General features: G+C 45.2%; 1 protein-coding gene across 1 annotated transcript in view; it reads left to right on the top strand.

Moving 5' to 3' along the window:
• LOC124552274 (C3 and PZP-like alpha-2-macroglobulin domain-containing protein 8) overlaps positions 1 to 12,616 on the top strand; it is an 842,473-nt gene that overhangs the window by 715,066 nt on the left and 114,791 nt on the right. The window contains exons 17-18 of the mRNA XM_047126553.1: positions 1,465 to 1,678; positions 10,120 to 10,302. Of these exons, the coding sequence (XP_046982509.1) occupies positions 1,465 to 1,678; positions 10,120 to 10,302 (397 nt within the window). The remainder of the gene's footprint in view (positions 1 to 1,464; positions 1,679 to 10,119; positions 10,303 to 12,616) is intronic.

Below are 12,616 nucleotides of genomic sequence, written 5' to 3' on the forward strand. Positions count from 1 at the left end.
TGTTCGACTGCTGCCCTGGCCAGCACATTCTCCAGATCTCTCACCAATTGAAAACGTCTGATCAATGGTGGCCGAGCAACTGGCTCGTCACAATACGCCAGTCACTACTGTTGATGAACTGTGGTATCGTGTTGAAGCTGTATGGGCAGCTGTACCTGTACACGCCATCCAAGCTCTGTTTGTCTCAATGCTCAGGCGTATCAAGGCCGTTATTACGGCCAGAGATGGTTGTTGTGGGTGCTGTTTTCTCAGGATCTATGCACTTAAATTGCGTGAAAATGTAATCACATGTCAGTTCCAGTACAATATATTTGTCCAATGAATACCTGTTTATCATTTGCATTTTTTCTTGGTGTAGCTATTTTACTGGCCAGTAGTATATGAGAGAGAGAGAGAGAGAGAGAGAGAGAGAGGGGGGGGGTCCAAAAAAATGTATCCACTTTTTAAAAGTCCATAAGTGGCAAACTAATTGACACAGTTGTCTCATCTTTGGTAGTGTAGTAGTTTGTAGTTCCGGCAATCGCCACAGAAGCGTTGTATTGTGTTGTTTTTGTTTTGTCAGATGACAGTGTTTTGTTCTTAGTTGCACCCAGTTACTCGAGTAAACATGGCTGGCGCAAGGCTTACATTCAATGAGCTTCAGAAGCTTCAGACATCCATTTTACCTGCCATCCGAGACTTTTATGGAGACGGAAGAGTTTCCCTTCATCAAGATGGTGCCCCAGAACACTACCAAAATCGTGTTAGGGCGTATCTCGACGAAAATCTACCAGGAAGATGGATAGGCCGTAGAGGTGCTGTGGAGTATCCAACACGTTCCCCAGACCTAACTCCTCTGGACTTTTACCTGTGGGTAACACTAAAGGACGTCGTTTATCGACAAAAGCCACGAACATTGGACGAACTTAGAGAATCCGTGCAAATATTCATGTGCAAATATCCAACTGAAAACGTTGCAGTCAATAGTAGTTCGTGCTGCAGTTCGGCGGCATCGTTTGTGTGTGGATGTTAATGGTGACCATTTCGAACACCTACAGTGATGTCTTTAAGTTGGACTTTCAGCTACCCTTTCACCAAAAATGAGACAACTCCATGAAATAGTTTGCAAGTTATGTACTTTCAAACAGTGGATACATTTTTTTGGACCCATCACAACTGGCTGCTAAACTCTTTTCATTCAAAATGTTTTCAGAAGATTTTTCTTTGTGTAACATTATTTCTAACTGTTGCAGTAGATGAAGTTTTATTACGAGGCTTTTCTGTGTGGAGTACATTTAGGCTGTTGTGGATGTCTTATTATACTTCAATCAGATAGTGTAAAGGACTTGGACGAGCAGCTGAACTTCAGCAAAAGTAAATGAAGGGTAAACAGAATGTTGTTCAGCTAGATTGGGAGATACTGATCGACCCAGAACAGGAGGTGAGCGCCCTGCAGAGCTGACATTGGCCGGTGTTTCTTTACAGCTTACGGCGTGCGGTTGGCGAGTGCGGAGACACCTGGCCTGGTGACTGGGGAGTTCCGGACGCTGTGGCTGAGCTGGGAGCGCGGCCTGCTCTCTCTGGGCCGGGGTTCGCACCTCCACCAGGGCCCGCTGCTCAGCTGGCGCGCGCCCACGGACAGCCTGGCCATCTCGCACATCGGACTCTCCGCGCCCTGGGGAACTCCAGCAGAGTTCAGGTCAGTGCAAAGCAGTACACCAGCCAACATATGGGTGTTTCACACCAGCAAGGCCCACATACCAATGCCAACACCCTCAATATTAACTACCATCACCAACGTATACCCCACAACCACCAATATCTATACATCAGCGCCACCAGCATAATCAATATTCTCCTCCACCACCCGTGTCGGCAACAACAGCAACATCACATGGTTCAAATTGCTCTGAACACTATGGGACTTAACATCCGAGGTCATCAGTTCCCTAGACTTAGAACAACTTAAACCTAACTAACCTAAGGACATCACACATATCCATCCCCGAGGCAGGATTCGAACCTGCGACCGTAGCAGCCGCGCGGTTCCAGATTGAAGGGCCTAGAACCGCTCGTCCACTGCGGCCGGCAACAACAACGTCACCAACATGTCAAGCACACTGTGATATTTTCATCAGATGTGTCATGTTTGTTTCCGATCACTTTTTATTCACAGTTATTGGTGCCCCGTGTGGGATATTGTATAGCATGTTAAGGGAAGGAACGTCTGCCATAACCCCAGTCTGCAAGCATTTAACAAGAAAAATGTCATCAGATTTAAAAGTCAATAAAATTCTAATGGGTTTGAGGTCGCATTGTCAACTACAAAATTCCGACGTTTCGGCGACTATTGCAACACGCCTTCCTCATGGTGTATTGCTAACTGCTGAATGAGCACTAGTTTCGCTATTTATATACTATGCAGTAGTGCTGTCATTGGATATGAGGGTGAGGAGGAAGGGTATTTTATAGTTAACAATTCGGCCTCATACCCAGAACAGTTTTATTGACTGTGACAACGGCCGCGGAAGCCTACGTCTACAAATTTAAAAGTGTTCACAATTTAGTAACCCAAAACTCAAATGAAGTCTCTGTAATCATAAAGGGATGCGAGGCTGACATATAAATTAATACTAAATACCATTTAGTAATAATAATTACCTGTTGATAGTGGTGTACAGCAGGGATGTGTGTCAGCTCCTACTCTGTCTGGGATCTTCTTTTCTCTTCTGCTGAGATCTGCCTTTGAATACTAGGTTTGATGTGAATCTTTTCAACATTGCCCTCCTCATGGCCAATGTCAAAGTAAATGCGGGAGTTATTGGTGACTTTTTATATGCAGATGATACAGCTCTGGTAGCAAACAAAGGAGATGAGATGCAGTTTGTAATTAATAAATTATCACGTGCATGTGAAATATTTGGTCTTTCCATCAGTCTCCAAAAGCCTAAGATCATGATTCAGGGCATTACTAACCTTCCACCTAGTAGCATTTAGGGCAGTTCTTTCCAAGTAGCATGGTTTTACCTGTGAATATAGTAAGTGGGTAATTTCCCCAATCCCCAGAAAAAAAAGTTAAAAATATGAAGTGTCATGTAATATTTTGTGTGATGTAATATCTTGTATGGACACCTTTTATTAACCTTACACATTCCACATCATTATGAAGTGTCGCATTCATGTACTAATCTAATCTAATCTACTGGCGATCTACCCATAGCAACTTGGTTCAAATGGCTCTGAGCACTATAGGACTGGGTTTCTGTGGTCATCAGTCCCCTAGAACTTAGAACTACTTAAACCTAACTAACCTAAGAACAACACACACATCCATGCCCGAGGCAGGATTCGAACCTGCGACCACAGCGGTCGCGCGGTTCCAGACTGTAGCGCCTAGAACCGCTCGGCCACTCCGGCCGGCTGTAGCAACTTGCTGTGGACGTTGAGATTACTGACAGAATCGCAAAAGAATATCATGGCTAGAATGAAAAATATACTGTGGAACAATAGACTGCTCATAATAAAGATTAAATTGCAAGAATACAACGCTTCTATTTTCAGCATGCTGCTCTACAGCTGTGAGACATGGGCAACTCGTGCTAAGCAAGAATCTCGACTGAACAGCTTTCATCTCCCCTGTTTCCAGAGGATCCTCCATATCTCTTGGAGAGACATAGTACCCAACACTGAAGTCTTACAACTCGCAACAATAACCAGCATTCACGCACTCCTGAGCCACCGACGTCTGAGGTAGCTAGCACAAGTCAGGCACATGGATGATGAACGAATTCAGAAAAACTGCCGCACAGGGAACTGCAGGATGGTGTGAGCCCAATGAGAAGGACGTCTGCAAGAGAGACATTAACACGCTCTACTATAAAGTTATCTCCATAAGGACACCGTTACGGCGTGGCTAATGGCTGTATAGTACTTTTGTAGAGCTGGTCATGATGTCTCCTTTGTTGAAGCTGCTGAGTCTGCGTTGTCCATGTGGCTTCTCGTTGTCTAGGCGAGGATTCCTTTGCTGCTCTGGGTCCAAGAAATCATGACGCAGTATTCCACGGTTTATTTGTAACAAAAACACATATTTATTGCCAAAACTAGAAAACAGCTACACTCAACCGTGGCCAACACTCAAGTGGCCGAAAACCTGTTATAGACCACAGACCACGGTCATAAGCTACAAACAACATACAATTTCAATGTTGATTATTGATCGCAACACCTAACCTAGTATTATATTAAGTAAATGCTTTTTAACACAACTATAGTGTATGATATAACAAAATGAGGTCTATTTGTCAGTTCCATTACAACATGACCAAGGCCAGTATTAATTCAAGTCGCTGACCAAATACTGCTGACGACCGTGCAAATGGTGACTAACTTTGCGAAGTGGGGTCAAGCTTTCAGAGGACGAATGCACACAAGAACAAATCAGTAAGAGGACAAAATGAAGGGGAAAACGGCTTTTGTATGAAATCCCTCACGTTTCACGTGCCCAAGTTGCACTAGGAGCTACCACTCTAGAGTGGGACTTTTCAGCCACAGAAAATGTTGCAGATTCTGAACCAAGTTATTCTTCAAGGATGGACAGATGCCACTTATAATAACTGTGGATTGTGGTCTGAAACTGACACCCATAACACTTTCTAAGCATATGCAAAGCTCTGTTTAAACATTTAATGATATCACTCTTAGATACAGTGGAGCTGTCGCCTCCAGATGTGCCAGACATTGGTTGATTTGGGGGAGGGGATCAACCAGTGAGGTCATCGGTCCCATCGAATTAGGGAAGGATGGGGAAGGAAGTCAGCTGTGCCATTTCAAAGGAACCATCCTGGCATTTGCCTGAAACGAGTTACGGAAATTATAGAAGACCTAAATAATGATGGCTGGATGCAGGTTTGACTCGTCGTCCTCCTGAATACAAGTCCACTTTGATAACCACTGCGCCACCTCTCTCAGTGGGCCAGAGGTAAGGGAGAATGTAGTCACACTAGGGCCTCGACTACTTGCTGAATATTAATGACATAGTTTCAGCTTTAAACAGTCCAGTCCATTATACAGGGTGTAACGAGTATAAGTGCAGATATAACCAACTGGCCATTAAAATTACTACACCAAGCAGATGATAAACGGGTATTCATTGGACAAATATATTATACTAGAACTGACATGTGATTACATTTTCATGCAATTTAGGTGCAGAGATCCTGAGATAGCAGTACCCAGAACAACCACCTCTGGCGGTAATAACGGCTTTGATACGCCTGGGCAGTGGGTCAAACAGAGCTTGGATGGCGCGTACAGGTACAGCTGCCCATGCAGCTACGTCACGATACCACAGTTCAACAGTAGTGACTGGCGTATTGTGACGAGCCAGTTGCTAGGCCACCATTGACCAGACGTTTTCAATTGGTGAGAGATCTGGAGAATGTGCTGGCCAGGGTAGCAGTCGAACATTTTCTGTATCCAGAAAGGCCCGTACAGGACCTGCAACATGCGGTCGTGCATTGTCCTGCTGAAATGTAGGGTTTCGCAGGGATCTAATGAAGGGTAGAGCCACGGGCCGTAACACATCTGAAATGTAACGTCCACTGTTCAAAGTGCCGTCAATGCGAACAAGAGGTGACCGAAACGTGTAACCAGTGGCACCCCATACCATCTCGCCGGGTGATACGCCAGTATGGCGATGACGAATACACGCTTCCAATGTGCGTTCACCGCGATGTCGCCAAACATTTATGCGACCGTCATGATGCTGTAAACAGAACCTGGATTCATCAGAAAAAATGACGTTTTGCCATTCGTGCACCCAGGTTCGTCGTTGAGTACACCATCACAGGCGCTCCTGTCTGTGATGCAGAGTCAAGGGTAACCTCAGCCATGGTCTCCGAGCTGATAGTCCATGCTGCTGCATACATCGTCGAAATGTTCGTGCAAATGGTTGTTGTCTTGCAAACGTCCCCATCTGTTGACTCAGGGATTCAGGGACCGAGACGTGGCTGCACGATCCGTGACAGCCATGCGAATAATATCGCTATCATCTCGACTGTTAGTGATACGGCGTTCCGAATTACCCTCCTGAACTCACCGATTCCGTATTCTGCTAAGAGTCATTGGATCTCGACCAACGCAAGCAGTAATGTCGCGATACGATAAACCGCAATCGCGATAGGCTACAATCCGACTTCAAAGTCGGAAACATGATGGTACGCATTTCACTTCCTTACATCAGAACAGCCTTTCACCAGGCAACGCCGGTCAACTGCTGTTTGTGTTTGAGAAATAGGTTGGAAACTTTCGTCATGTCAGCACGTTGTAGGTGTCACCACCGGCGCCAACCTTGTCTGAATGCTCTGAAAAGATAATCATTTGCATATCACAGCATCTTCTTTCTGTCAGTTAAAATTCCCGCCTGTAGCACGTCATCTTCGTGGTGTAGCAATTTTAATGGCCAGTAGTGTATTTACATGTGATGCCTAAATATATACACACATCAGTGTGTTGGTTACTTTTGCTTCGCATCTTCACACAAACACTTCAGAAACTTTACGACTTGATGTTTTCTGCACGGTCGTACTGCAACACTGAGTGGACTACACCTTATCCTTTTTGCATCCACGTGCCCAGACTTCACCACCTGACCTTCTCCCTATGGGAAACTAAACGTTAATGGCTTACTCTTGTCACATGTACTTGGAACTACTAAGCAACCTAAAAACATAGTACTCCTAATAGCTGAACTCTGGCTGAAAATGACGTACATGCTGATGTAATGTTGTTCAGTTCACTGTTCTCAGCCACCAATAAAAATATCTACACTTATACCTGTTACATCCTGTATATCTGCAAAAAAGGTCAGGCAAAGAGGAATGCATGTAATTTCTGTGGTGTAACGATACAGATTCCACCTGTATTGTGATTGTTCATCAAGACTGAATTGACTTCAGCACTGGAAGATACGCTGAATCCAAATGTGATATTCAATAAAAGTTTTGTAGTGAGTTTGATTGGATACCTGCTTCTCCAACCAGTCACTGAATCCATACACAGTTTGGAAGTCACTGTACCCATACGCAGTTCAAAGTCGACACAGGCTTCGTATGGCAAGTGACAATAAACATTGTTATGCTGCAACTTCAGAGTAAAGTGTCGACAGGTATGTGGAATAGTATACACGGTCCTATTGTTTAATACATCAGCCAGTGGTGAATAAATAAATCAGGGTCTTCAATGGAAAACGTACTAGGGAATGAAGAAGGATTGTTTACTGTTGCTATATACTAGAAGCTTTAGACATGGCATCCAATAAACAGGGAGTGAACAGTACCAGGAATGTTACAACACCCGCCATTAAATATCAAAATCACAAGTCCCGTGACAGTCACCAACACAAATAGCATCACTGCAACCAAGGTGACCGTCACCAAAAGTAATACCAGAATCAGAAACTTAACCAGAATTACCACCAACAAACCAAGAAGAAGTAGTTCCCATCAGTAGATTCACAACCAACACTATCACCACCTCCCACAACAGAAATACTAGTGTCACTAAAATAAAGACTGCCACTGACTTCAATACCACACACACTAATCTACAAAAATTAAGACCACCACCACCAAGGCCTCTATTAGCCGTATGTCGTGAAGACTTCATACATTCTAGCTCTGTGCTGGCCATCATTAGTGTTGAGAAGTTAACACTCTCAAAATATCAGAGGCCCTACATCCACTAGAAACCAATGCGGCAGTAGGTATTCAACTCACCCTTTCACTGGTCTCATTTTCTTTGCACCATCAAGTCTCCTGATCTGTTTGATGCACCTCTCCTCTCCATGACTTCCTCTCCTATGCCAGACTCTTCATCTTAGAATAGCCCTTCCAGCCGATACTCTCAGTCAGTTATTGGCTACAATGCAGCCCCTGTCTTCCCCTACAGTTTTCGCCTTCTAGGACTCCCTCTCACACCATTGAAGCTATTCCCTAATGTCTTAACCCATCCTATCATCATGACTCTTCTTCCTGTCAATGTATTCCACATCTTCCTCTCTTCGCTGATTCCCTGGATTGCTATTCCTCCCAGCTTCCAGCATTCTTCTATAGCACAACATCGCAGACTCTTAGATTCCCTATACTGCCGCACACTGTGTCATATTACACTCTGTACGAATGTACAATGCTTGAAAAAAGTTTGTAGGATCCAGAACAAGAGGAGGAATCAAAATGTACCTTCATGGATTGAGAGGGTGTATGGTGTTATTTCCATTATTACAGTTTCCATTCAAATTTACGGATAACTTGGCAATATGAGCCCACTTATTAGCAGTATGACGTTGCACCCCCTCTGGCCAGGATGCTTGCAGTGATTTGGTTGGGAAGGTGTCATAAAGCCATTATATTCTCTCCCAAGGTAAGCTGGCCCACAACTGCTGTAACAGGTTCTTAATATCCTGAATGGTGGAAATCGGATGGAGTTTGCATCTGACCTGGTTGTTTCTGGTCATCTTCCTGGCTGTGGGAGTACTTCAACATCATGTATATGGTTGATAGATACATGTACCATGGGTGGACGACCATTGTCCTGTTGAAGTACAGCACCATACTGCTGTCACATGTACAGCTAGCCCATGAAACGATTCTATGGCATTGATTGGCCAGGATATCCTCTTCAGGGTTCAGCCGCCATATTGCAAGTCTTTTTAGTTGGCGCCACTTCAGCGGCTTTCATTTCAATGATGATGAAAATGATGATGAAGGACACACAGCACCCAGTCCCCTGCCGGTAATCGAACCTGGGCTACTTGCGTGATGGGCAGTAACACTACCACTGCGCTATGGAGGTGGATGGGCTAACCCATGAGGACACTGAATAGTGATGACATACTGTTGTGCCCCAGTCTCTATCATCCATGACCTGAAGTCACATCATGAAACCAGGAGTAATACTGCTATGCCTGTCTAAAACATTTGAAAGAATAGGACCTCTCCCTGGGCTGTCACCATACTAGCCAACAATTTGCTGTATACAATGTGACGTCACTCATCATCAGTCCCTGCTTCCCGGTCATGACACGACTCCAAACTCACCCACTGTGTTGTGGTGTGAGTGGCAGTCTATGCATGAGATGATAATTCCTTGTTCTGATTACTGCTAGTGTCCGAGCAGTGGTGCGGGGTAACACGAAATATCGCAAGGAGTCCATTACTTGTACATGTATGGCAGGTACAGATGCAGAGGGGTAGAATGTGCCTAGCATACAAAGGCGTTCTTGTATTGTGGTGTTCAGACGTAGTCACCTGGAACACTAATGACGTATATGCGTAGCTTCAGGTTCCAACATCAAGTCCAACATTAGACCACCATCACATCTGTAAGCAAACAGTTCTGGATATTTCACGATTCGAACAGCCAGGCAATGGAGACCCACAATGATGCCCCTTTCAGACTTCCCAGCGCACCTTCTCAAGCAAGTATGTGGCGTCTCCCAGCCCTTCAACATCTAACACTGTTGGGTTGGGTGGTTTGGAGGAGGAGACCAGACAGCAAGGTCATCGGTCTCATCAGATGATGGAAGAATGGGGAAGGAATTTGGCCATGCCCTTTCAAAGGAACCTTCCCAGCATTTGCCTGGAACGTTTTATGGAAATCACAGAAAACCTAAATCAGGATGGCTGGACGTGGGATTGAACCGTCATCCTCCCAAATGCGAGTCCAGTGTCTAAACACTGTGCCACCTCACTCGGTCTCTGTTCACACGCCTTATACACCCAGCTAGAACTTACAGCAACAGTAAACACAAAGAGCACTAATGGACTCTAGTGGCCATTCTACCTGTCACAGAGAATTGCTACTCAATAATTCACACAGCCACCCATGATGTGTACATGTATAAAGTTAAACTTACATCCGATGGTGTTTCCTCAGTGCTTCACTATTTTTTTCGGGTAGTGTATGTTGTGCATTGTAGGTAATAATGACCCAAACAAATATCCACAAGGTATATGATGTCTGACACACGTATGTGCCAGTGTGTGCTTGGTGAATGGCCCCTAGTTGTTGTAGTTAATGCAATGAAGTGTCTTTCACGGAGTTGTTCGACACAGTGAGTGTGTATGGTGTGTGGTGTTTCAGGCTGTGGAACTACAACGAAGAGGCGGGCTTCTCGCAGGTGCTGCACCTGGACGTGCCCCAGCCAGTGGTCCCTGGTTCAGAGCAGGGCTCCCTGTCCGTAGCTGGTGGACTGGCACTCCCATCATCTGCCGCTTCGTGGCTCCACCCGGCTCAGCATGCCACCGACATTGGCGAAGCCAGCAGGTGATGTATCTGTTACCAACCACACTGTACAGTGACTTGTAGAAATAGCTCTAACCTCTGGTGTCACAACCAGCAACGTGATGGGGGACTGGAAATTAGGTATTTAGAGCTAGGAATCCACCAGTTGAAAACATGTACATCACCACTGCATCCAGCCCCGTGTGCCATCGACGCTGGACAAGCCAGCAGGTGAACCACACTGATGAGCCTGTGCAGCCATCTTTGGAACCCAATACAGCAGCAATTCAGAGTGTCATGGATTCGACAACTGGCGCATGTCGCCATCAGAGATGTGTTCCATCAGGTTCAGAGAAGGTGAATTTGGTGGGCAAAACATCAATGTCAGTTCACTGTCATACTTATGAACCCATTGTAGCGCTATTTGGCCGTTGTGAGATGCCCAGTTGTCCTCCTGGAAGATGCCATCAGAGAAGACATCAGTCATGAAGGAATGCAGGTGGTCTGCAGTAATCTTTACATAGTTCATAGCTGTCGTGGTGCCCTCCACTACTACCACAAATCCCATGAAAGCTCAGATAAATGTCTCCCATAGTATAATAAAAATAATAATATTAATGTCATATGGCCAAAGGTCTGATGCAAGTCTTTCACTTGGACAAGATTTGATTGACTTGTATATCCCTGAGCTAATGGCACCTGGAGTATTAAGACGGTCAGCCATCCAAGTACAAACTTTGGTGATTTGGTGAGAGCCAGTGTTGCTAATGTTGCAAGACCGTTGGACCCCATTGCCTAATACAACTGCTACTGGCCCATGGCCACCCATCTTGTACACGACCAATTTAATTTGTGTGAATAGGCCACATGTTTACATGTTTACGCCATTGTCCAGAGTGTAACCTCAGGTGAACCTGATGTATGTCCAGCCTCTATAATGTCCCTCATCCACAGCGTAGCCTCGGGCGCAGCTGCTGCATGCACAACCTCTACAGTATCCCCCATCCAGAGTGTAAGTTTAGGAATACCTGCTTTATGCAGTTTCCCCATATAGTGTTTCATCCAGTGTGGAACCTCAGGTATACCTGCTGCACGCAGATCTTCCACATTGCCACATACATGATATTTTTATTTAAAAACTGATAAGAAACCTAAATTTGAACTGTAACTGGATGAGTAGGACTTCAAAATGTACTCGTTTGTAACTGCTAAAACTAATCACATATACATATCCTATAAACTGACTCATGCCACATCTTATTGGCGAAATTGGTTGTAATCATCTGTGGCGTATGTAACATACTACGTCTCGATAGTCCTGTGTCACCTGCAAACGTAACTGACGCTGTTGCTGTGTCAAAACAGGAACATACAGGGGTGTCTGCTATGAAGCACAATGTTCAACAGTGTGCACTGAATGGTGTGGGCTTAAAACTCGTGCCTGCACCAGCACTGTGCTGCATTGCCAGATCGGCCGCGCATCACCACCTATCCTGCTTTACAGAGTGTACGAGGCTCTGACGTCCACGTTCTGTGTTAACGCATGGACATTCAGCACCTTGTTGCCCATTCTTGGTTGCATCGTCCTTCTACCACCTCCATAGTTGCTCGCAACATTAGGACTCTGGCAAACTTCACCATTTGCGAGGTGCTCTATCACAGGTAGTGAGCTATAACAATGTAGCCAACGTAAAAATAACTTACGTCAGTGGATGTTACCCCTATGTGCTTCGCAAAGAGTGATTTCCCATTCGTCTCTGCTCCACATCTATACTGTCCTCAATGCAGGCGGCATTCAATCTCACTATGGGCAGTTCTCGGGATGCATTGGTTCAGTAGCGTACCTGCCACTAACAACACCATGCAGTGAATTGTAGCGGTGGCTCCTCAACTCTAGTGTAGAACCTTCTTTTTGACATAAGGGTCCAGACTGGGGACTCTGAGACAGGATATCAAAAGTGTCCAGATATATCATCCAGGCAAATGGGTGCTCAAAACATGCACCACATCGTGGACACATGGCTGGTGAGGACAGTAACATGATGTGGGAGACATTCACCTGGGCTTCCGTGAGACATGTGATAGTAATCCGAGGCATAGTGGCAGCTGTGGACTATATTAACATTATTGTGGGCCACCTACATCCAGCCATGCTTGATGTTTTTCCCGACAGCAACGATATCTTCTAGCAGAATACTGTCCCTGTCACAAGGCCAGGGTCATGCTTCAGCATTTGAGGAACATTATTAGGAACTAACACTGATGTCTTGGTCCCCAAATTCCCCTGACCTGAACCAAGTGGAGCACATCTGGGATGCTATCGAGAGCCAGTTCCTCACCGACAGACCAGCGGCTT

Source organism: Schistocerca americana, chromosome 10 (genome assembly GCF_021461395.2).
Source record: "Schistocerca americana isolate TAMUIC-IGC-003095 chromosome 10, iqSchAmer2.1, whole genome shotgun sequence".
Lineage (NCBI taxonomy): Eukaryota > Metazoa > Arthropoda > Insecta > Orthoptera > Acrididae > Schistocerca > Schistocerca americana.